The 25,413-nt window shown below is 45.4% G+C and overlaps 2 protein-coding genes across 2 annotated transcripts; one reads left to right on the forward strand and one right to left on the reverse strand.

The window, feature by feature from the left end:
• Positions 1 to 1,083: 1,083 nt before the first annotated feature.
• Positions 1,084 to 4,483, reverse strand: LOC137908741 (protein FAM222A-like). The gene is made up of 2 exons (XM_068753163.1): positions 4,438 to 4,483; positions 1,084 to 2,375 (listed from the first exon to the last, which is right to left on the reverse strand). The coding sequence occupies exons 1-2, from the start codon at positions 4,481 to 4,483 to the stop codon at positions 1,084 to 1,086; spliced, it is 1,338 nt and encodes a 445-aa protein (XP_068609264.1).
• Positions 4,484 to 9,476: 4,993 nt separating this feature from the next.
• On the forward strand, positions 9,477 to 25,159 carry cplane1 (ciliogenesis and planar polarity effector 1). Its single transcript, XM_068753164.1, has 47 exons — positions 9,477 to 9,557; positions 9,771 to 9,906; positions 9,983 to 10,117; positions 10,312 to 10,544; positions 10,675 to 10,778; positions 10,874 to 11,015; positions 11,122 to 11,225; positions 11,373 to 11,555; positions 11,804 to 12,053; positions 12,131 to 12,331; positions 12,550 to 13,334; positions 13,467 to 13,657; positions 13,847 to 13,927; positions 14,012 to 14,173; positions 14,284 to 14,448; positions 14,523 to 14,891; positions 14,978 to 15,195; positions 15,271 to 15,426; positions 15,537 to 15,684; positions 15,785 to 15,894; positions 15,993 to 16,142; positions 16,243 to 16,354; positions 16,646 to 16,958; positions 17,032 to 18,126; positions 18,256 to 18,421; positions 18,500 to 18,564; positions 18,729 to 18,999; positions 19,080 to 19,454; positions 19,552 to 20,070; positions 20,170 to 20,345; positions 20,434 to 20,518; positions 20,610 to 20,688; positions 20,972 to 21,112; positions 21,253 to 21,318; positions 21,414 to 21,484; positions 21,574 to 21,787; positions 21,871 to 22,118; positions 22,583 to 22,688; positions 22,831 to 23,022; positions 23,221 to 23,263; positions 23,376 to 23,507; positions 23,601 to 23,778; positions 23,865 to 23,920; positions 24,019 to 24,180; positions 24,290 to 24,426; positions 24,517 to 24,779; positions 24,980 to 25,159. The coding sequence occupies exons 1-47, from the start codon at positions 9,477 to 9,479 to the stop codon at positions 25,157 to 25,159; spliced, it is 9,549 nt and encodes a 3,182-aa protein (XP_068609265.1).
• Positions 25,160 to 25,413: the final 254 nt, after the last annotated feature.

Raw genomic sequence — 25,413 nt, forward strand, 5'->3', positions numbered from 1 at the left:
TGCAGGGTTAAGAAAATGTAATTTCATTAAGAAGAGACAAAAGAAAAATAACAAAGGGTGAGGAATTAAGGTCATACATTGCAAAATGTAATTATTTCAGCAACATACTTCATGGAGAGTGCTCACATATTTATATATAATAATTGCACTTTATAATTAGAGACAGTTTGCCATGTATAACTCGACAGGCTTTCAAAAATAAATAGTATTACAGAACCAAAGCAGACTAGGTATGACTCAGTCATACATCTCTCACTATCAATGATAAAACAAGAATATAGCCCTGCAATGAAGATATTGTTTAAAAAAAAAGAAGAATCAGAACTCGAGAAATGAAAAAAGTATATTTCAGTCAAGTAAAAAGAAATTCACACAGGCTTTCGAAATGTCAAGATGCTCATGAAAACGCAACCCAAGGGTACGAGTCGCTCGGCCTGAATTGCCACCTTGTCGATTTGGATATGGAAGAGTCCTGATGCATTGCGCTGAACTTTAAAACATGACATGAATTTACAAGTTCAACTCCTTAACTTGGATGTCTACGCAACAAAATACATGAAAGAGTGAATTCAAATGGGTCAAAGTGAGCGGAAAGCCTTCCTCATACAGCAGGAGGTGGGATAAGACTGATGTCAGAGTGGCTTTGACAAAATCCACAGCAAAGCAGCAAACGATGAATTAGTTAATGAGGAAATGTAAATCTTTTAGCATGTAAAAGAATATTTTCACTGCAATGGATACCCGCAATCCTTCTCAGACTCCGTCAATGCTCCTAGAAGGGTAATGATTATTCTCACTTCAAAGGCTTACAGAGGAAATGCCTGCAAATGTGCAGTTTGAGCGTTACAGTTCGATTAGCTACTCCGCGTCGGCATTAATGACGAAGAGCAGGCATATTTGATGGCCACTTTAACGTACATAAAAATCAAACGTGAAAAAGTCCAAAGATAAACCCGCATCTAAGCCATGATTATAACACAAAGCCGAAGCACATGCACAAACTCAGGACGCATGTCTCACTTTCATAGAAACTGACATACTTGTCCAGGAAAGCTTCTTCCTCTGCAGCTCCGTCGTCCGGTCTTATCTGTGGACGGGGAGTTGCACGCGGGTTTGCTGGTGGTGCTCCAGTAGCTGAGGCACCCTCGTGGCCTCGTACCCGCGGCCCAGCATGCGCTCTTTGATGCAAGGAGGGTGGATCTCACTGACGAGGCACTCCAGAGACCGCAGACTGCTGCTTAGCGCCGCCGCGTGGCCCAGGCTGGAACCGGACAGCCCGCGGCAGAGGTTTCGGCCTGTGCTGTAGGCTTGGGTGCGATGAGGGTGGCGCTGTGGTCGGTGGTGTCGGCGGCCGCTCGGGTGGAGATGGGGATGGGAGATCCCCACGTCGCTCGTTGCAAGCACCTGAGAGGTATAACTGTCGCTATCGGGGCCGCCCCAGAGAGGGGCAAAGTGCTGTCCGACAGGAAACTCCCCCTGAATGGCGACGTGGCTGAGAGAAGAGCCTCTGGCCTGTTCCTGCCCTGCACCCCCTCTGGTCGGATGCAGCCTACATGGCGGCCGTGTGGGACGCCTCAAAGGGGGGCAGGTTTCAGGGGGCTCTGCTTCTCTGTGACTCACGTCGTGCATCCTCACCGCTCCCTGCTGATAGGGCTGCTGCTGAACGCGATGTTTCTGCCGCCACGCGGCGCCGTCTCCTTTCTCCAAGTAGCCGCCTCTGGCTATCTCCGCACTCTGTTTGGGTACCGTTGCCCCCGTGAACGCCAGACTGCTCTGGGGCGGCACTCCCAGGACAAAGTCGGAGTCTGAATGTGCCACCGCGGCCACGGCCTGCAAAGAGGGGCTGGTGCGAGCCTCCCCCCCCAGCTGCAGGGCTTGGCTGTGCGGGACTCTGCTCGTCTGCCTCATCAGGCTTTGAACCTCAGCCAGCTCGGACCGGGGGGGCTGGCTCTGAGCTCCAGAGGCCATCCCTGTGCTAGGACAAAGTCTCTCAATGGGAACATCGGGGAGCTTACATGAGCGTATGTGATAGGCTGCGTAGCCATGACTCAGAGGATTATTATATGGTGCCACAGAAATCGGAGTGTTTGCATGTTTAGTCCTCCTGCCATCGGGATTTTTCGCCAGGCCTTTGACCGCCGCAGAGGCCTTGACGGTGGCCAACAAACCCTGGTAGCCTCCTGAGTACGGGTGCGAATAGAACCGCTGGTCAGTGGTGTCTAAGCCATTGACTGTTTTGTTGAGCTGCTTGTGCTGCGGCACCCGGACATCGGTTGGGAAGATTTTGATGGACAGTGGGCTGTAGGCGGACTTCTGGGCAAAGGCGTCCAATTCTGCAGGCGAAGGGTACCGAGAACTCATGGAGGCTGGCTCGCCTGAGAGGGAAGTAGGCAGAAACAAACAAGTAGTCTACAAGCAGCTCAGAGAAACCGAGAAACCGTTCAGATGAATTCAGACGTCAGTTAGAAATTAGCTTTCTCTGGGAAATCAAAAGACAGAATGAGGGAAGAAGGCCTAATTTTTTTTTTTTTTTTTAAATCCATGAATTCAATAAACAACCGAGATATTGAGGACCAAATTTTGAAGCAAAATTCAAAGTGATTCAGAATCCAGGATCTCTTTTGGATTATCACCAAAAGAAATTCTTATTATTTGGAGCTGATCTAAGCATTGTTTCTTTTTTTGTGTGCCCATTTCTCAATAATCTTGTAATTCCAGTATCATCAGTTTCCACAAATTCTGTTCCATTTTATGCTTTTATAAAATTGAATTGAATCCACTGTAAAAGCTAGTACCCTAAACTGTCACGGAAAAGTGGAAGCAAAGATTGGAAAAAAAGCAATCGCAAAAGAACTGGTGATTGAATTGTGTGTGGGGAAGCTGACAGGACAAACTGAGATTGGATTTAAACACTATTATTCAGGCAATTTCATGGCTGCGTAAATCCTAGCAACAAAAGGATAGGTGGGAAAGGCGCCCCATTTAAAAACAATAAATCGGCTGGTTGAAATTACCACCACCTTTTCAGAATGACACTTTTATGGAATTCCTGACATCGAGAGAAAAAGACTCCGAAATTAACCGAGATTAGAATTTAAATGGATGGAAATCATGGCCAGCATACAAACAAGCCGGTAATCTGCAATAAAAAACAACAACAACCACCTCTCTCTCATTTCATTTTCAATGACAAAACCGATTCCAGCTATGCAGGGAGCGCTCACTTGTTGTTCCCGTTTGAATGCATGTATGAGGCTGTTCACATACCAAGGGGGGGGGGAAATGGCAGCAAGATAATTAGCACTCTGACCTGAAGCACTTCACCGTAACATGTCCCGCCTCTCATTCTTTTTTTTCCCCCAGATGGGAATGATGAAAACGATTTTCATAGGACTGAAACGTTTCCTTTGTTTCCCTCAGCAATGAGCGTAATGTGAATAATGTGTGATGCATCTATAACCATGGATTGATGGATCAAATGACCTCGGGAGTCAGGCTTGAATGTTTTCTGTGTCGGGGGGGGGGGGGGGCGCTCCAGATAATAAACATGCTTGCTGAACTGTTGTGGCAACATGCCGAGGTAAACTGGTGCACTTTCACAGGAAACACCTAATCCTTATTTCCTCCTTCCACGCAGGGAGGTCAGGGGTCAGTTATAGCAGGGTTGTATAAATGTGATCTTTCAAAACCACATGCGATCTCACTGCGAGCTTTCTGCCACTCTAAACTGGTGTGTGTGTGTGTGTGGGGGGGGGGGGGGTTTAGCAGTTCTTAGAATCTTCAGTTAATAATTAGATCATAAAAAAAAAAGGTTTAAGAGGAGCACTCTTTTCACTCTCTGAATAGATTAACATATGAGTGCTATGCTAATGCTTTCCTTCCCGCCACTACAAAACTGCAGAATGAGCAAAAGGAGCACAAAAGCAAAAGAGAGCCGAAGGTTGAGTTAGGGAATTAATACATGACTGATAAAGAGCAATTTTCCATTACAGAGGAGAAGAAGCAGAGTCCTCCTTTGAATAATAAACGTGACATAGGCCATGAATAACCATCCACTTAGTGTGTAATTAATTGTATATTACATATGACTATAATAACGTCTTGAAGGCAGGTACAGGCAATGCATTACTTAGGCCAGACTACTTGTCTGGTCTAAGTAGTCTGACAGAATTAGACAGGAGTGCTGCTGCAGCTGCTGGATTCACACACACACACACATTGATCCTCCCAAGCCCCTCATACATTTTTAATAGAATCTATTACTTCTGGATTAGCCGATAAGAGCTGGCCTGGTTAAATCCTATAATCGTTTGCATAATTGGTATCAGAGCAGCACGCAAGAGAGACCCAGATTTCTCTCGTCTACTTTTCTGTTGAAAAAGACAAAAGAGGACACAAAAGTTCACATGCAGGATATCACAAACAACCCAGGGTCACTCTGCCGGAACACTCGGGGGCCGAAGCGGATAACATTGAGCCTCATTTCCATAAAAAAAAGAAAGTATTACAGAAATGTTTGGGAACATTTCCTCCAGACTAAAACGCTATTCAGACAGATGTCTCCAGCGTGCAGTGCGGTGTAAATCATGCATTGTGAAATGCTGGCTGTCTTAAGAAAAACATTTACTATCTCTTGTGAAAAATGCCACAAAGCCATTACAATAAGGCTTAAGGAAAAAAAATGAATATGAAATAATGAAAAAAAAATAAAAAAATACTTGTTTTATGTGTAGACAGATTATGAAAGCAAATTTAGCCACGAATCATCGAGAACAGCCTTGGGAGGGAGTAGAAAGTCTTGGACTGACTCAAATCTGCCCGAGCCCACAGATGGTGCCAAGGTCAAAGAAACACCCTGCACAAGGTTTATGTCGGGCCAATGCCAAGGTAAACAGACTGTATCTTATCCTTATCTCAGCATGCACACTGAAACATGCTTGTCAAACAGCTATGGGTCTGCTGTCCACACTTCACAAAGCCTTGCATTTATAGATCGGAGACTGTAACAGAGTGAGATGGCATCTGCTTGTGAGGTTCGGCAATAGACAGAATCCTTTCAGCACATCTGTTCTTACGGACTTCTGTTCAAAGATTCTCAAACAAAATTATTTTATGTTGCACGAGCTACTCCTCACAGGATGAAGATTAAAAGAGCCCCAAAGAAACCTGTCAGTGCAGTCCCTCTCCCCAAATGACCCCATCCTTAACCTTCCACCCCTAACCTCTCGTCTCACTACCCCCTTTCATCCTATTAGGATAGACAGATTTCATGATAGCAGGCTGCCTGTAACTACACATGACGTCTTCTATCAGAGTATCATTTCGTTCAGTTTAACTCGGCTTGAAAGTTAAGCTGTGGATGGACAGGGCAGAAAAAGTCATGACCTTAATCAGTCCTTGTGCTGGCCTGGGTAATGAAAAAGGTCATGCCTGTGGTGAGCTCTTTCCTCTCTTCGGTAATTCGGTAGACGCGGAGATTGAGCGAGCCAGCGGGGAAACTTCACAATAAATCAGAGCTCAGCTTTCCTCTTGAGAAAGCAAAAGGGAAGCACGCAGCCGAATGACAAATCCCGTTTCTTCTCAGAGTTGGAATTTACTGCTGGGTTGTGATGTGAAAGCAGAAAGGAACCCCCCCTGCCCTCCCCCCGAAGGAATACCTACACATTGACTGCTCGTAATATGATGCAATTTACAAGGCTCTGACGTCGGGCTCACGCAGGCAAAGAAGAATAGCTATATTTAGGGGATCTATAACTGTAGAACGTGCTGTTTAGGTTATATGATTCACATTCAAGGGAAAAACTCTAGATTAAATGAAGCAATACCGATATACGCCACGATTAAAAGGGTACGAGTCACTGTTTTTATGGTACGGTGGTAAATCTAGTCCAAAATGCCATGATGTGTGTTCGTAGGAAATCATAAGAAGAAGAAAAAATGAGATTAATCATAAAAGTTGCAAGCTTCAGAATAGAAATAAAGCAGTGAGGTTGACATATTTCGTCTGAGAAGAGTCAGGGGACACACACACACACACACAAGGACAATAAAACAGCACATTTCTTGCGTTTTCTCGTCTGCCTCTGGGGGAATGCAGCAGCATCCCAGCTCTCTGAGCAATAAAGGATCTGCCACAAGCAGGAAAGGCATCCAGAGTAGAATTTCACACCTGGCCGATAATCTATAGGCGCCTCTGCTGGGCTCGAACCTTCAACCCCAGCTGCCAGCGGCGCAGTGAGGTGCGATGATCCTACCTGCTTCTAGAGACAATGGAAACGTAAACCTTCTGCACGGAACGACCGATAATACTTCACAGCACTTCCTGCGTCCACTGAGAGGCTGACAGATGCCGGCAAAGCCAGCAGCAAACAGAGATGCCTTCTGAGGACGATTTTACGAGACTATAGTTTTGAGTGAGGAAAAAAGAAAGAAAGAAATGACTTAAGTTTGTTACGCAAATGTCCTGGACATATATTTTAAGAACTATTTTGCGCGAATTTCTTATGCATTCTGGGAACAATCCGGGATGTATTTAAATATTCGACAGAATATAAACCTCATCCTTAATTTATAGATAAATTGGCATAATATAAATACATATTATATGCAACGGACATCGATCTGTGACACCTGAAAATACATTTTTCCTTTATCAGAAATCAATTTCGTTGATGCAACAGCAGAGCAAATGAAACAATATCCTCTAACACGCGAAACATCCCATCACGCACGCAGTGCCCCGCAAACGTCGGGATGGACAGAAGAAACACAATAAAGGTCTTACAGAGTTTCTCTTCTTATCATAAAGCGCGTTTATCTTTGGCTCCCCGCGGCTGATTGGCTGTTTCTCTGCTCGGAAGGCGTATTTCTCTGCAAAAAGCAGTCTGGCCACCGATGAAGCGACGCTCCTCCGGAGATGAATCCATTTCACGAAGGTGGATCCATCAACTCTCCGACATAGTCAACACTTGTGCGGAAGATAATTTCCACGATTGTGTTTTCCGAGGCGCTCGCATCTCATCCCAGCAGCCGAGCAGCGCGCGTGTGTGCGCGTGAGTGTGCGTGTGTGTGTGCGCGTGTGTGTGCGTGAGTGTGCGTGTGTGTGCGGGCGCGTCACGGAGAGTGACGTCGGAATGGAAATGAGTCCCTTGCGCTGCTGAAACCGGCTCCTGGCCAGTCAATCAAGGCTTGATTTGAATATCCCTACGGCTCGGCCAATCGGATGACAGAGAAGGCGGGCCGCTGCTGTGAGGCCACACCCATAAAAGTAAGCACGCCGCTATTTCGCGGAAAAAAATTAAAGGAGAATAACTCCTGATATTTATATTTAAAGAAATTGGACAGCAGATGATTCCAGATGTTTTTCAACCAATCGTCTTGATTTAAACCTTTCAGTGGATCAGAAGTGCAGGAGCTGAGATGGAAAAAATAAAGACATAATCAACAACAAAATAATGATCTAAATAGGGCTGAATTGCTTCTTTACAGCTTCCTGGGTCGTCACCATTCAGAATGAATGAGGTCTGCAGATGGCAAATGAGGTTACCATGCCAACTCATATCCTCCATTGAAAATTGAGTACCGGTATGTAGATGTCTGATATTCCTTTTGTTAATCGCATGCTGCTTTCATTGCTGCACATTTAAATAGAAACCAGAGGACCAATATTAGCTTGTGCTGGAGGATCATTACGCAAACATCATACGAAACTTCTCTCATCAAAGAGAGTCTCTGGACTCATGTGGTCATTTTTCAGTTTGCACGTGGGTTACGCAGACCTCCCAACCGAAGCACTCCTTTGTGTGAAAGCATGCCGTTAGGAGAGGAGGTAACATTTAAATAAGTAGTAATTATAGACTAATTACAGAAAAGGCCTACATCACTCGATCTCTCATTATTAATATGCTATTTGTGTTATGGTCATTCATGAAAATGAATGACATTCAAATATAAATATTTTAGATAAAGTTTTATGAGCATTTAAAGTTGTCATTTTATTTTTGATAGTTTTCAGCGTGCTTTTGGTCCTCATGACATATATTCTTCTTGATGAACCAATTAAGGGTTTGGTGAATTCTCTTCTTTTACGTATTGGCAATGGCTGCTGCCGTCTCCATTATGATGAAAAGGGAAATGTTCCAGGGTAATTAAATGCCGGCGGAGGGGGGCAGACCTAATAACTCTCTGTAACAAGCCAATAAGAGACCTTATTTCCAAAGAGGTCAAATGCCCCCCGGCAGCATCAATAGCGAAGAAGGCCACTTAGTGCACTCTAACATTCAGATAATTCACAGGACGTTCACGTTTCTCGGACAAAACTGACCTTGTAGGAAGATATCTGCAATAACTCAGAGACAAAGTACAGAAAGCCTCTTATGCCATCGTTTATCAGCCACAGTGATCTCTTGTCTTCTAGTAAGAACTGGCTTCCACGTGAACTCAGAATCACTGGATGTGAATTCTCAGTGGCAGGTTCTATTGAGTCATTGCCATCTGCTGGAAAAGTACGTCTATGCAGAAGTATATGTGAATGTGCCGAGCACGGCGCATTGCCCTTTTGGGCTCTGTGTGTGTATTGGACATGGGAAAAATGCATAAAAAACAAAGAGGCTGAAATCATGTGAAATGTAAAGATTGCACTAAATATACTAAAATGATATAAAAGCAAGGATATGTTTAAGATGGCTGAGAATAGTTTTAGGTGTTATAAAATACAGTTTAAGGATGACACATGTACGGCTCACACACTTCGTCATCATTTTTATTGAAGGCCCTATGGGTCATTTTTGTTAATGATTGCTGTTGGATATTTTTGCTACTTTGTATTTTTCCTCTACATTCATAGTTTTATTAATTTATTAATTTATTTTTCCTTTTCCTGCGCCCAGAATCGTCATAAGGAAGGTCGTCGTCATAGACACGGAAGAAGAAAAGCTCTACGCGTTCCTACGGTAACGATTTGAAGCTTCCCCAAGAGGATCATGGGAAACATTTTTTGGCTACTGAAACGGAGGGATTTTTGAAACTTAGCTCCCGATGTAACGTTTAACGCGTCGTGTCGGACGTAAAAACTCCACACACAGCTTGTGTGAACGTGTGGGTTTACTTCGAGCAATATAGCACGACTGCTAACTTAAAGGCTTTAATCGGGAGGAACGCTTCGTGTTTCGAGCATTAGCTAGATGGCTAATGCTAGCTAAACAGTGTTGTCATTTCTAGCGACGCTGTTTACAATGGGTGGTATTAAAACGGCATATTTCCGCTGTTGGTACGTGCTGTGCGTTTTCTGTAAACGCGCCATCATGATTTCATTACATTCCTGACTAGCCAAATAGCTAACAGGAGCGTTTACACTCAGGAAACAGCTCCAGCTAACCTGCAGATTCGTATCATCTTGTTTATCTGCATTTTGACATCTCGATGAACTCTAAAAGAGCGAGTCATCGAGAGGAAGAACGGACGCCGCCTTTTTAAACATGGAGCTAAATTTGGAGGTTGTTTTGTCATCCAGCATCAAACGGAAAAAACCATGGCCTCGGTTCTGTTGGCTTGGGAGGGTGAGGATGATGATGATGAATGTATTTATTAGATAGAATGTTAGGGTACAAGTACAGTCAAACATCCTGTCTAAGAGGAGCATTTCAAAAAAGCCCTCGCGGTCTTGTTTCCGTTGAAAGTCCAGGACAGTGTGGTGTCGAGCAAAAGCAAAAACGGCAAAGCTTCAGTGTGTCACAGCATGATTGTGTATCTGCGTTGCTTTCACCCTTCAGGAGAAGGAGTCGGTCTTCCTGTTGGATGACAAACGGATCAGTGAGATCAACATGGCGTCTGGTCGCACGAAGAAGAGGACTCCTAAGCTCCATCCTTTGCTCAAGAACATGGTGACAATGTCTTCCTCGAACAGCAGTAAGTTGATTTGGGAACTTAAATCACAACGCGTGTCATTTCTGAGGATTCCTCTAGTCTCGCGTTGTTTTTCCAGGTATGTGGCTTTGTGGGCTTATGGAGTCAGGAGAGCTGTTTCTGTGGAACAGAGATAAAGACTCGTTGAAGACTGCAGCAGCATCCCCAGAAGTGGGTCATCTGATTATGGCTGTTCGAGGAATGCACAGTTCAGGTATATATTTATCAATTTACTGGGCTGGGATCGCGAACCTATATTTGAGCGTTGGTTTATTTATCAGTACGTCTCCTCGATTGCGAGATGTTTCTCTGTATTTAAATCATCCACACATCGTTTATCAAATCCCAGTCGTTGCATTTAAAACGTATCCTTAAATCTTTCATCCATTGATATGTGCGCTCTCATAGGGAATGCCAGGCGACTCTCGCTCCAGGTTTCGGGGGATGGAATGCGTGTTCTGCTCGTAGCCGTAACGGGTCAAGTCTTCTTGTGGGAGTGTCTGGATGTCAGAGATTTAATGGGCCTACGAGACGGCACAGTCGAGGGACGCTGGGCGCACATACGGCCCCTCGAGAACTCCATTCTGCCATCTCCCCAGGACAAAGAAGCATCCCAACATACAATCTTTGTCAAGACAGAGGTTTCTATACCGTATACAATACAAATATGCCTGATTGCGTCATATTTAAATGAAATAACAAGCTTGTGCTCAATGTTATACCTTCTGTGGGCCTCATTTCGTCTTCCATTCTTGTCCAAAAATACCTCAGGTTATGGGCGACGCCTGCTTGTCAGCTTTTGTTTTCACATCCAGGACAAAGCTAATCATCACTTGCCTTAAAATACATTGGGAGGAGGATATTTTAGGAATGGAGTGAGTAAGGTTGTCCGTGTGAGAGAAACGACTGTCAGTGGGTATTGTGGTTGTTTAAAGTGTACATTTCCTCTTTGTAGTTCTATGAATTACAGCATAAAGTGGGCCACCAAGACGTATCCTATGTCCCTTTTCACCCCACCCTGCCAACCAGTAAAGTCCAGAGGGGCATTGGTGCCAGCCCTTTCCCCAGATGGCAGATTGTTAGCCATTGTCCTGAACCAGAGACAGCCTAAGGCGAGCAACTGTCCTCAGTTTTTATTTTATTTTACTTTTTCACAACTTCTTTGATTTTTCTTGGCCAATCAGTCTATAGAAGTTTATTTTCTGTTGTTGACTGCAGGCTACACAAGTGCTCTTTGTGAGCACGCAGAATTTTATCTCGGTAACAACAGGCCTTGGAGGATGTGGAAGCAAAAAATTGGATATTCCTTCTAAGTACATCAGGTACGGTATACATGGAAAATTCACAAACCAGGAAAAGAATCCAGAACAGGATTCTATCCTCACCACCACTCCACTGGCATACTTTAAAATCTCTGATGTACAGTGTGTCTTTATTTCCAAGTGGACTTAATGTTTCTTCTCTTCTAGGTCCTACTGGGTGGGCAGTGTGAGCTGGTCACCGGGTGGACTTTTCCTGGCCTGTGTTCTGAAGCGAGGCTCCCTTCTTATGATTTCTCGTCTCGGAGGGCTTCTCACTCTAACAAGCTGTGGTTGCAGTGTAGAATTTGGGCCTGCACAATTCCTGCCTCTTCACCCGCTCGTTATCTACCGGTAGGCATTTTGCTCGTGCTGCAAGTTATGGATTTCATTTGCCTGATCGTCTTAATCCTCATTTATCCTCTTTCATCTGTGCTTATTTTTTATATTCTATTTTCTGTTTACCAGTATAAATCCAAGATGAACCATGTATTTCTTTGTTTGTTTGTCATTTTATTTGCACATGCAGAAAAGTAAACAGTGACAGTGAATTTCGTGTTTGTCGTAACGTTTTCTGTTTTTTTTTTTTTCTTTTTCCGCAGGATGCCGACAACTGCAGGGAAAATGGAGGCTTCCCTGTCCAGCTCGAGCTTATCTGTGCGGGACGTACTTCGGCAGCGTTATTCCGTGACCTGGCATCCACGGCTGTTGTATCTCATTGTGTCTGATGGCTACATGGCCACAGTCATGAGGGTGCTACACGGGTCTTCCCCTGCAATGTTGCTGACAACACTTCTACAGGAAGTGCGCAACGACCTCGAGAAGGCCAGCCAGAAGCTGGATCAGTCGCAGGTAGTAGACGAGGCGGCTGTTTCTCCACTTCAGATTTTGTTTTGTATGCTATTCTTTGTCACGTTCATTATTTTCAGGTCGATGTCGGGGCATGGCTGGAGTCCGTATCTTGTCTGAATCTTGACGGCGGCTTTGAAGTGTTCAACCCTGTTGGCACACGTGAGCCCAAAACAACAGACTCTGTCCCGGCTGCAAACACGGACGGATCCACTTTACCGCTTTTCCTTCAGGACCAGGAGACGTTGGGCGGCACCGAAGAGCTTCTTCAAAAAGTACAGGTTGGTAAAATAGCGTTCGATTCCGAGTCCTTTACTGTGGCTACGTTTGTCTGGTGGTAAAAGGCAAATCCAATATCCTGATGTCTGTTGCTACTCGCAGTGAAAGAAATCTACTGACCGTAGTCGATATGCTGACACTGACTAATATTCCCACTCTATCTCTCGCTTGATTCATTAATCCCAGTCTTGTTTTAACCCTTTGTTGTGTGGTTTCTCAGAGCTTCTTTGAGTACGACTCTGACTTCGACGGAGCTCCGCCTGTTTCTCATTTGGAGGATAACGGTCGGCTGGAGTTTGCCTCGATGTTCGACACGCTCCATGCTCAGGACACGCAGACCGACAGCGGGCTCGTTACCAGCCCAGATTACGAAATGGACTTTGGCGAAACGGCGAGGAGGACTTCTCTTCTTCATCAGGAACTTGCAAAAATCCAGAGCAAGCTTTTGACTGCCTGGGCTTTTGGCATGTCTCTCGGAAATGTTGTGGAAAACAGAACTGTCCTCCTGAAGCGCACGCTCTCCTGTGTAGTGCGACTTGTCGCTTTACTCCACGTCACCCCCGACTCCTCGGCCCGGGCAAGGAAAAAGAAAACCTCGGCTTCTTCTAGCCTCCTGCACATTCTCAAAGCTGTTCTCTCTTTTCTTCCTTGGGATGGCACTCACTCAGACGGGCCACGCTGCTTGGGGCTGGTGGTAGGCTTCAGTAAACGGCTGATAAATCTCCTATTGACCCCTCGTCCTCATTCCCAACAGACTGGTCAACGTCGGTTATCTTCTCACAGTCTGTCCACAGCCCTGCATATCCTGCAGCTGCTCTCGGATTCTCTCGATCACACCTACAGCCTGCGGCAAAAAAACATCTGGGCCTCCTCGGCGAAGGAATCCCAGCCACCACAACTCTGGCTCTCAGATGTGCACCATGTGCCTTTCTTACAAGATGAGAGGGAAGAGAAATGTAATTTTCTACTCCAGGCGCGACCTGATCCCCGGCGACCATCGAGCAGGTGCTGACTAACCCTCTGTCTTTTATGTTCGCGTTAAAGAGAAGCCATTTGAATGCTATTACTTGGTAGTATTTAAGTCTCAAGTTTCAAAATCCAATCATTATTGATCGTTTTTTTTTTTATTATTGACAGACTGCTGGGTGTGTGGGAGTGGATTTACAAGATCACCCAGCGGTGTGTGGAGGAAATGAAGCCCTTTAAAGACTGCGAGGGCTGGGAGGAGGAACAGCATCGGCTGTTTGGCATCGTGTTCCAGATCCAAGCAGCTCTGCAGGTTGCAGGACAAAGACTTGAGGAGGGCCCTGCACTGCTGGATTACACAGGTCGGAAGGAAAATGGGCTATTTATTGAGCAGTTACAGGAAATAAACAGAAGTTTGTAATCTAAACAAACTAAAAAATAAACCTTAAACTGTGGTTTGCATTAAAGAAAGCCCCTCAGACTAACATCTGGATGTCTTAAGCCTTTATAATAATATATTGTTATTAAACACTTCAGCCTTCTCCCCTCAGGTGAACATCTTTTCCTGTGTGGCTCCTACCCAAAATGTGCCGATACATGGCGATCTCAAATTTGTGAGGAGAGTAACAAAGGTAGCTTGCTTGTAACCTTTCCCATTTAGTGTCACTACATGCTGACATTTGTTTTGAAATGGCAATCACCTGTCTTTCTGTTAGGCTGTGATCGCAGCGTCTTCAAGGAGACGCAGCTTTGCCTCGCGCTCCTGTACAGCCTCCTATCCCAGTACCGTCTCAGAGAAGCCCAAGAGTTGGGCGACCACATGGCTTCTCTGATTCTGCACACGGCTGGACACCAGAAGGATATTACCTGCATAACAGGTCAGCTATGCACAACATCTCTCCTGGTCACAGTGAACATATAACTATTGTTAGCCTCACGCTAATGTAAGGTGATGGGTATTATTAGCCGTGCCTTTTATACTCTGCAGCAGACTCTCTTCCGTGCCCGTGGCTGCCAGACCTCCACAGCGACGCAGCTGTTGCAGTGGTGCAAACTTTGGGGAGATTCATGGCCTCTTATTTCGCCAACCAACCCCTCTTCATCCTGCCAGCGCATCACGTAGCCATTCTACCCCCACTCCATCTACCTCAAGGTGTCTTTCAATTATCATCAAAAGAAAAAGTGTCTTCATCTATTTTGTTATTTGGTAAAACATGCTTTTCTCAGCCCGTAGTGTTGGGCGCTCGGTGCCGCTGAGCCAGGAGGAAGTGTCGCGAGCAGTGCGGCAGCAGCAGCTGTCAGAAGTATGGACGGTAGACTACGCCCAGGACCTCCTCCTGCTGGGGGGTTTACTTCCTGAGACGGTGTGGCTGGCCTACCATCTCGGGGACAGGAAGACAGCAGCCTCTCTGAGCCTGGCCTATACGAACTACTGCTCTTACTCCTTCGACTTCTCTTCTCTCAGGAGGAGAGAGTTTCACCTCCCGACATATTTAGAACCAGAGAGCATTTTTCAGGTCGAGTTGGAGTGTCTTCTTGGTAACAAGTCTGACTATCAGGAATGCATAGCTAAAGACGGTGGCTCGAGTTTTACAGGTTGGTTTGACAACAGACCTCGACAGTATGACTCTACAGAACCCTTGAATTTCAATCTGTACTTCACGTAATATCCTTTTCACCAGAGCCTCTGGAAGGACAAGAGTGCAGCGTGTTACAGTTGTCCATACAGGAGATCCTAAAGGCTGCAGTCATGGCTGAAGTGGATGTTTCGTCCTCACCGTTGTCCTCCTTGCTGGAAACTGCCAAGGAGCTGTGCTCTAGCCTGACTGCCGTGGTACCCAATGACATGTATCTGCCTTTCCCGCCCCTGTATTGCCCTCAGCCCTCCCCTAACACACAGGTACATACCATAGGAAATCTGACTCTCCGTACACTATGTGCAGATAGAAATTGTATTTAATGTGTGGTTGTGTAGGAGCCAGTGGGGCAGTTTGCAGAAGTTGCATCACGTCACAAAGTGTCTGGAGTTCTACAACGTTTGCTCTTACTGCTGAGATCTGCATGTTGTAGCCGTCCGGCTGCCCAGTGGTACACAAACAGCCTGCGCCGTGCCAGACACATACTATACAAGGTGAGTTTAATCTGGTTTGATATGAGGATTCATCATGTGGGCCCTACTTAACGTTTGTATTAACATCTAATGTCAGTACAACTAGTGCAAATATCTGTTGTTGTTTTCAGATCAAGAAGACGTACTCCGATCCATCTGCTCCGGCAGAAGAGAAGGCTTTCCCGGAGGGCCTGATGAAGTTCATTACCCGCGGTGGACTCTTCAAACGAGGGCCCAATAAAGATGGCCACCTTGATCCCGACACCATTCAAACTATTGGTAAGATGCTACTCACAGTAAAAGGCAGATACCATAATATACTGCATATGTTGGGTATCACTATACCTCTATTTGATATTATCTGCATTTTTCCTACAAGTCTGTTTCAGACAGCTCTGTGCTTTATGCTGGATGCTTCATGTCAGAGACCAGCTCTCCATTTCCTGCAGGAAATATCAGGCTGCCAGACAACGCAGGAGAGATGAGCAGGTAATCCTTTATTTATGAGTAGCGGTAAGTATATATTCTTAGGCCCTACAATATATCCTGATACCGTACAAATATCTGCGTATATTTGTGTTTCTCAGAGCCCTGCTGATTCGGAGGCGATATCTGCTTGTGTCGGTGCTCTCCGCTGGGTCCTTTGTTTTTTGCCTTTCTCTCGTTTCCTCAATGCTGAGGAGATCCTCCAGGACCTTCTGCTCAGCCTCCTGTGTGAACTCCCACCTTTCACTCTGGTGACTTTTTACTTTTCATCGTCTTACAAAGGCTTATCGTAAAACAAAAGTACCTCGAGTGAGGACTTGGAAAAAAAAAAAAATCTTCTTTTCATTTTAGGTGGCGGACATGTTGGTTCAAGCTTTCCCAGAGGAGGAGGAATCTGTCAGAGTTCCTCTGAGAGAAAAGTATAACTCATTGCTGCAGAAACTGGGACAATGGAACGCCATTGGTACGATCACCTCCACACTGTAATCAATTTCTTATACTTTTTGGTATATTTCTTTTTTCTAAATTCTTTCTTTTGTTTTCTGAAAATCTCGATAGCAAAAAATCCTATCTGTTGTTGTTTTGTGCTGGTAACACATATTTACTGTATGCAAATTTTGATTCCGGTTCTAAATCATCAGAAGTTTTGAGTAATCTTTTCGGCGAATACACGAACAAAGATCTTTGAGTGGATATATTTTACTTGTCAACCCTCACTTGCAAATAATTATCTGTTTTTGTCTCTGTTTTCCAGAGATGGAAAAAGAGGAGACAAATGAGCCGATGATGATTATAATCCAAGACAAACGGCGTCTGAGGAGAAAACACCTCGGGCGTTTGCAGAGGCACTTGTCCCCGCCTGAGCTCCACCTCTGGGAGACCGAGGAGAAAGAGGAGGACAGGGGAAGCAAACACGGAATGGCCGTGCTCAGACGACTTTCACTCGGTACAAGTCAGAGCACCAGCACCTTAACCGACTGTGGGTTCCCCCCAATCTGCAGTGAAGGAGACACAGCCTCAGATGTATCGGGTGTATCTCCTGAAAAGCGTAGCGCAGCCAAGGCCAGGTAGCCAGCATGAGATAGCAGCACAACCATTACAACGATGGCGTCGTGTATTAATCTGTGATTTTACTTAAAGGCGCAAGAAAACAAAAAAAGAAGGAGTGCGTGGAAAGAAGACTGCTGTTAAGCCCGACGGCTTCGATCATAAGGAAAGTCGACCAGGTAAAGCCCGGGGGCCCTGCCTACCGGTCGTTGGCACCTGGGAGTTTGAGCTGGAGGATGAGGAGTATCTCGACTTCTTGGAGCTTTTTCTCAGCTACGCTGCTGATGGCGGGGACTCGGGTTGTGAACTCCCTCTGTTGAAGAGCTTCTCCGCCCAGTTGAGGGAGAGAGAGCTGCATTCCCTGAACTTTGATGTGCTCACAACTATTCGTCGCAGACAAAGAGACGCATACCAGGCTGCAAGAAAACACTCGGGCAAAGATCCTCCAGTGTTCAAAGCCGGCTCCTGCTACAAGCCCGTGAAGCTTGATGTGACAACTGAGCCGCAAGCTTCGTCCGTCTGGAGTGAAGCCGCCACGTCGAGGGCCAGCCGTTCGGTCTCTTCGCTTCCAGGACTGAGGGTTGGCAGGCAGAAGGGTTTGTTTGGCCACCGACAGCAGCGCATCGCGCCTTCAGACCAAAGAATGGATGGAAGCCTCTTTGATTCTGAAAGCAGTTTTATTCAGAATGCCTCTTCCACGGGGAAGCTGCAGGAGCGCTTTAATTTTGGTTCCTCCACTTCTATGCAAGCCGCGGTTGAACTGCAGCAGGGTCTGGATCTTAAGCTCGAGGCTCGGTTCCCGAAGCTGGGCCGGTTGCTGGAGTGGATGGTGCGCTGGGCCGATCGGAGTGCGCTGTCAGGGCGTCGCCGCAAAAAGAAAACGGACCCAGGGGGAGTATTTGAAGGAACGGCCGTTGAAGGAGTCGTGATTCGAGTCAAAGCCTCGACGCCGGCCATCCTTGCTTCGCTCACTTTGCTGCAGCACAGGTACAACGCGCTGCTCGAGGCTGACCATTCCGGAACCCAAGTCCAATTTCCAGCAACACAATATATCGTAGCCCCTGTGCTGCAACGTGAGATTGGTCAAAAGCTTGAGAATGAGAGCAGCGTGTGTTCAAGCGACCCTGGATCAGCCGAAGAATCCAATGCTGACCTTGCTGTGAAGCTACAGCAGGAAGAGCCGTCCATGTGAGTGCCCCATGTTTGTATTTACAAAGTACTGCAGGTACAGTGGTGACATAGTAATGAATCACATGTATGGACAAGGATGTGAACTCTTCTTGTGTCCTCTGTATTTGCATTATTGTTTCTCTGCAGTAGTTCGTCTCCAGAAGAACGAGAGGAAGAGCGATTTCACCCCAGTGAACGGAAGCAGCCATGTTTGGATGCTCAACAAACGCAACGTATTTCACAACAACCATCTGTTGCTGACTTCGATGTTGCACTCGAGAGCATCTCTGAGAAGAGCTGCCCACTTGAAACGGTAACTTTTACCGTTCAGATTATTCCTAAATATCATCAACATCGCTAAAAAATGCCAAATATCATTTGTCATTTGCAGAGTTTAAAAGTTGCAGACCTAGACACCTCAAAAAATACAGAAGCCATATCCAACTGCACCTTTCTGTGAGTTCTTAATGAAAACTTGTCTCGTTATGTCCTGTGCTGTTGAACAATAGTTGTTTGATTTCTCAACACCATGCGATTATGGACATCAAAATGTTATTTCTGTGTGGCGATGAAACCTCAATATTTGATAAAGTTGACTCTTGTTGTTGTTGTTTTTAAAGCCACGGTCAAGCTCAAAGCCCACAAGCCCCGCCACACCCAGAATCCCAAGCTCTACCTGCTGCCCAGGCTGAAGCTGAGGTCCCTGCAGAGCTTTCTGGTGCAGCTGCACCGCTCCACCCGAACGCTCCCACGGAATCACCCGACCTTCAGCCACAGAACTCTGAGGCTGATGCACCCGCTGCAGAGTTCGCTGCTCCCCATCAGCCGTTGCCCCATTTGGCTCCACCAATGAGACAGCGTCTCGGCGAAGACTTGTTCAGGCTAGTTCAGGTAAGAATAAACTGAACAAAAGAAAAGAACAAACTCATATTGACTTTGAACTGAAGCGTTTTGTTTTTGCTTCCTTACAGAATATTAACTACATGAGCCTGATGGAAGTTTTGGGAGCTTCATTTTCTAACCTGCAACTTGCTCAGCAAAGCTTCTCTCTGGCCCAGTCCAACAGGACTTCCTTCCAGCCTAATGCGCCATCATCAGCCACAACCGATTCCACCCCTCAACCGCATGCCCTGCCTGTGCAAGCTAACATTTCTGTGACACCTCAGACTGAAGCGCGCGTGCCGAGTTCAGAAGCCACCAATGCTCCGTTCGGCCAGGCACCTGCACCTGTGTTTGCAGACCAGCCTTCCAGGCAGAGCCCAGAGAGATCCTCTCCAACTGGCAGCCAGCGTCGCAACACCAGAGCTCAGTCCTCTACTACGGACGGTGCAGGTGTAAACCGTCAGGTATTAATGTTCTGTTAATCTATCATTGTCCATCAATACAAATCACAGTGAAAACCAATCTGAACATGGCCTTTTTTTTATTTTTATTATTATTCAGGAAATGCAGCCGCTCTCTGTCCAAGCGGTGCCATCAGAAATCCAGGTTACGGAGAGCAGGAGGTTAATCCCACCTTCACAGGGGCTTCTGGCTACCACTGAGGCCATTCACAATGCCTCTGTGACGGCACCTTCTCATGACAATATGCGAAGCGATCTGGCTTCCGTCCCCTTTAGCTTAAGGTTACTTCACTATCCTCCGTCGGCCCACCGCACTGCAACACCGAGCTATCCTATAGTCCACAACGGTACAAGGAATGACTGGTCAATCTTCTCAAAGAAGGCTCAACCCAAGACTCATACATCAGAGAGATTCGGGGGGCAAGAGCTGCCACTACTTCCTTCTGCTTTAGCAATGCAGGGCCTTTGTCTACAGCGTGTTCAGCCTGTACCCCAAACGCACATCGCTTTCCCCAAAGTACCTTTACCACCTTCCTCCAGCCCTGCTATGCTCATTGCCGCACCAAGGGGAGAGGTTCCAAAGCTGAAGCTCCTACATTTGAAGCCTGCACCAAAAATGGCAAAAAATAATAATTCTTCCTTTACTTCAAATTTTGTAAGTAAGCCATTGTTAAATCCTGCATTGCAGCTTATATGCGTCTGTCCATCTTTGGCACAGATGTTGCCCATGGCAGTTCCTTCAGCTCAAACGACCCATCTCATCTCCCTGGAGAAGTCGCCAAGTTCAGTGAGGCAGAGTGCTGAGGAGGCTCGGGTGCAGAAACTCCGAGTAGATTCACCCATTGAGAGGAGCAGAAGAGCCACGCCCTCACCCAGCCCTTACTCCAGCAGGAGGTAAGCACATTTGAGCTCTCGTTTGCTGCCTGTCTTTCCTGAAAGCTGATTGTTTTACTCGCCGTCCTATATACTTTGTGCTTTACAGGGAGAAATGGAGGATGAAGGCGGAAAGAGAAAGAAAAACAGAGGTCACATGCAGGCCAAACGAGTCCATCATCTCTGTCAAAGAGGTCGAATGAATCCTGATAAGACATTTTTTTTGTGTTACTGCCAGGTTTGACTGTAATTCACTCGTAAATTTTCATTTCAATTTACCTGCAGCCGACAATTGAGAATGCGAATGAGGAGCCTGCAGCTGCCGAGGAAATCAGTTCTGGACAGGACGCCGCTGTTCCCTTCGGTTTGTTTCAGATACATATCCAATCAGGCCTGACTGTTTCATCAGGATCAGCCTTTAATGAACTGCTGTGAGCTCATTGGAATATGGAGATAGAGTTTCAGATAGTATCTTGTGGTTGATTAACATAGATTGGTGTGGAGAGAATAAAAAAAAACCCACCCAGCTCCCCTCTTGCCTGAAAGACGGATTCTTCGCGGCATCCTCGCTAACATTCTCCTATCTCCTAAAAACATTTGAATTCTATTGAATTGTTTTTCTTTTTCTTTTTTTTAATGATTTAAAGTCCCAGATTCTTTCAACTCTTTGCTGGCCGGTCAGCGATTATTGGACAAGGTCATGTCCACTTCAGCTGAGCTCCATGCTTTTGCTTCCACGTCAAAAAGACCCCCAGAGTGCAATGATGCGTTCACCAACACAGACCCTGGTGAGGTTTTATACAATTTATACAGCAGTATAAATTCTGTTTATACTGTTATGGGACAATTTTTTATTGTGTTTCTAATTGCATGAAATATTTTACAAGTAATTTTCTGACATGAACACATTTTATGCACTTCACTGCAGTTTCTTGTCCTCCTCCACTTGTTGATAAAGCGGTGTCTGCCTCTGTGGCCATCAGCAGCCCAAAATGTAAGATGGTTTTAACTGGCCTGTTTTTTTTTTGCTTGCTGTGGTTCTGATGACGAGCTTAACGTTCTCTGTTTATGAATGTTTTCCCTGTGTAGCCCAAACTTCAGGGAACCCGCAGGTTCCTGTGAAAGATACACAGACTCAACGGGGACCAAAGAAGAATCTGGTAAGAGAGCCTGAGAGATGATTTGGAACCTGGATGCAATTATTTTAATATGGTGTTACCTTAATTAATAAATTCAACATAACTGTCAGGATCTGGATGGCCGCCACTTCATAAGTGTCTTGGACCTTGAAGATGAAAACTGCCATCAGGATTTGCCAGTTTGCCTCAGCCCAGGAGCTCCAGATGTTCCAACGTCTGCACAGCTTCATGTTCTCGCAACGTCCGTTATTGGTGGTGCTGCTGCTGATTTGCGACCCGTCGGCTCGACTCCAGAAGCTGTTGTGCAACCCACCGCTCACACAGGTGTTTATACGTCTACGTTTGTCAACGCTGCCGGTGAACTGTGATGCAAACACTTTTTTTTTTTGCTGTAGATATCCCCGAAGAATTGCCATCGCTCAACCACGCCCAGCCCGGTTTGGATCGAGAACGAATCACTCCACAAGACATGGAGGATCCTTTTGACCCTGAAGTCTGCTGTGCCATAAAGACGCAGGGCATTGGGCCTCGCCGTGCGTCGTCCACACCTCCCGCAGTCTGGTTCTCCTCTCGTCTGTCAGAGCTGGATGTTCAGCTGGCTGCTCTTCAAAACATCGCGGATTACCTGGAGAGAGACTTTTCCAGCTCCAGGATGGTACATAAACGTGCTGATTTCATGCCTCCGTGCAGTCAATAACTGACTGGAGGCATTGCGTTTTTAGTTTACCCACTCATACGTCCATTCCTTCGTCCCATTCCCATGTGATTGTAGTAGCTCAGAAATGTCTTCAAATTTAGTAAAATTGTCAATTTTTTGCTAAAAAAGAAAGAACAGATTCGAATCTTGCGGTCAAAGATCAAGATCGTATGACATGACGAAATTTTACACAAATTGAGGCTAAAGTTTCAAAAGGTCTAAAGATATAAAGGTACAGTTGCCTTTGGTCAGATACTGAACTGGCAACACTGAACCTTTCATGATATTGAACTTCAGGTGATTGTCATTGCAGGTCACAACGTTTATCATATAAAGGCCAAACTGCAACTTGTGCATAGAGTCACACAACTGGCAATAATTCTAGTTGTATTTATCAAGGCATCCCTTCCTTGTCTCTGTAGCTCGTGAACACCATTGAAAACCTTACTCCAGTTCTGGCTCCAGATGTGAAGACATGCAGTGACCGTGCAGGAAAGAAAGCTGTCAGACTGTCTGTTCCAAAGGAAGGTAAAGCATGCAGTGACCAATACATTATTAGCACCACTGCATCTCTTCCAACCAAATATGATCAAGCAGATTTGCTGGTTTAATAGAATAACGTCTAAAAAGGTTGTTAAAACTGTCTTTTGCATTCTCTGCCTCCGGACAGCATGGATGCCACGACTGGACATTTCAACTGAACCAAATCTAATGTTAGCGATGGATGAAGAAAACCAGGAAGAAGAGGCAGCGCTTCACGATGATCCTGCAATGACTCCAGAGTGGAACCCGCCTTTTCGTTCTTCCACGTCTCACGGTCACAAAGCTGGTCCTTCCTACCTTCACACCTCTGCGCCTGCCGGTATATGCAATTTAACGGAGTTCCTCTATATTAGAATCTAAAATGATTTATTTTTTTGTGTGTGGTAAACAATTCCATTTATAGCAGATGGACAGATATTAGATAAAAGCAATGTGGGTTTAACCCATTTTCTAGGTATCCTCTAGTAGAAGTGACATCAGCTTATGGCCTGTTCTAATGTTTATATTTCTCCCACAGAAACAAGCGGTCGAGTGGCTAAAACGTTTGAAACATCTCCTGTGTAAGAAGTAACAAGTTGAAATAAGTCTTTTAACCATGTTATGACATCAGTGCTTACGTAACTGTTCTTTCTTTCTTCCATACTCCTCCTTCCTCTTCCTGTCCATCTGAAGATTGCTGGATGAGAACCTGAGTCAGGCTGGGTTATCTGATACAGCAGAGCTCTTAGAAGAGTTGGTGCAGGAAGGGTATTTATCCTTCGCTGACCTGGATCTGTCCGATTCACTAACTACACAGCGTAGCAGGTACGGTACTCGCTAAAATTCTGTGCCGTTTTCAAATGGCTACTCAAAACATGCATTTATTTTTGAGCTGAAAGATCATTCCACTCCCTGTAGGGTCGACCGACGGGAAGGTAGCCAGATGTCGCAGAAGCGAGCCCTTGCAGAGGAAGAGAGGAGAGAGCTAAGGATCTGGATGAGAAGAAAGCAGAGGGAAAGACTATGTGTTTACCAGAAAAACCGATGGAGCCTGAGGGAAAGGGAGCACAAACCCTTTTCTGCCTCTCAAACAGCAGTGAGAGACGTTTATTACTGTTCAAGTGTGTGTGTGTGAGTGTTTAATGATTACTTTTACATGATGCACCTCCTTTGCTCCTCTAGAAATCAACAATCAAGAATCCAACAAACATTTGGAGAGCCAGACAAGAAAAAGAAAAGTTTGTACCTCTTTACATAATGCGGGCAAAAGACATTCATGTCTGCACCTGGTAACTTTTTGTCTTCTCATTTTTTGTTTTTTGACTAGGCTCAACAGGTCCAGGCTTCTGGAGCGATACAATCAGAGGGTACGCGATGCCTTTTCTTTGGCTACTGACGTTCCCACCAATCCTGCAACTGCAAGTTTCTCCCAAACTGGATCACCGTTGACCTCAACCGCAAGATCCAACTCCGCTCCGCGGCCTGGTGCCGCATACAGGTATCTCCTGCAGCAGTCATCTGACCAGGATCGTGTTTTATTTAAGAATATTTTTAATCCGATTTAGCATACTTATACTGTATCCAATTTTATTTCTTTCTGTTTTTAGGACTCACAGAGTTTCTGCCAGTGATAAAAGAACTCCTAAATCATTAGAAGATCATCTCCACCTTCGTCCAGTGACTGCTGAGAGGCAGGGCGAGCCTTCAGAGGAGCATCGCAGGAGGCTGGGACTACATAGACCAGGTATCAGAATTATATTCAACTACCAGTTGTCACGCTATTGTCAAAGAGATTCATAAATCTTGTGTCTTGTATCCTATGAAATTGTGTCAGTGACCTCTCTGCCAAGGGACCGCCTGTCTCAGCTGACCAGACGTGGAATGCTGACTTACACTAAGAGCCACGGCAACCAAAGTGTGGAGCAGTATGCTGGATCCCAGAGAGAGACTGGGTCGAGCAAAGTGTGTTTAGGATCGACTGCTGCGGGGAAAGGGATCCAAAGGGAGCAGACAACGGTTGAAGAGAGAGAGGAGATGAATGTTTGGGCGCCCCCTTTGGGAATGAACAGGTCGCTGGGCCCGGAAGACTCCACCAGGGTAAGAATTCAATTTTGTTTAATTGCATTTTAGCCTAAATTTGAGAATTTAGGCTAAAAAAAGTAGCTCCTGTAGATGAAAAATAACTTTTGTCAAGTCTTTTTTCCCCCTCCTCTCCTTTGATTCACTTTTTTCTTGTCATTAGTAAATATAAATATGCTTTGATAGATTATTATGTCACCAATTTCCTGTGCACTCAGTTTATAGCTGGGCTGTTGAAGGAGGCAGACGATGGTGCTGGAGCTGGTGTGTCAGACTTGGACTGGTTGGATAATCTCTCTGAGAGCGGCAGCAGCAAAATAGACTGGGACGCCATCGAGAGGATCGTGGCTGAGGAAGAAGCTTCAGATAAAGTGTCAAAAGAAAAATTGTCATACTGACGTGATGGTATTTTTCTGGAAAACAGCGTCCGCGATTTTATGGGCCTATATAATATTTTGCAACTATATTAAAATACACTGAGAGAAAATGTTATTTAGATATGTCTATTAATGAACTACAATAAATTGTGATATAATCAGTTTCATTGATGTCTTTTCACTTTTTTATTTAGTTTCGTGCAATTTTGTGTGTATCTGTAGAGTTTGATATATTTAAATTTATTTGCTTGCAGATAGGATTGTCTAAAGAATTA

Source organism: Brachionichthys hirsutus, chromosome 19 (genome assembly GCF_040956055.1).
Source record: "Brachionichthys hirsutus isolate HB-005 chromosome 19, CSIRO-AGI_Bhir_v1, whole genome shotgun sequence".
Classification (NCBI taxonomy): domain Eukaryota; kingdom Metazoa; phylum Chordata; class Actinopteri; order Lophiiformes; family Brachionichthyidae; genus Brachionichthys; species Brachionichthys hirsutus.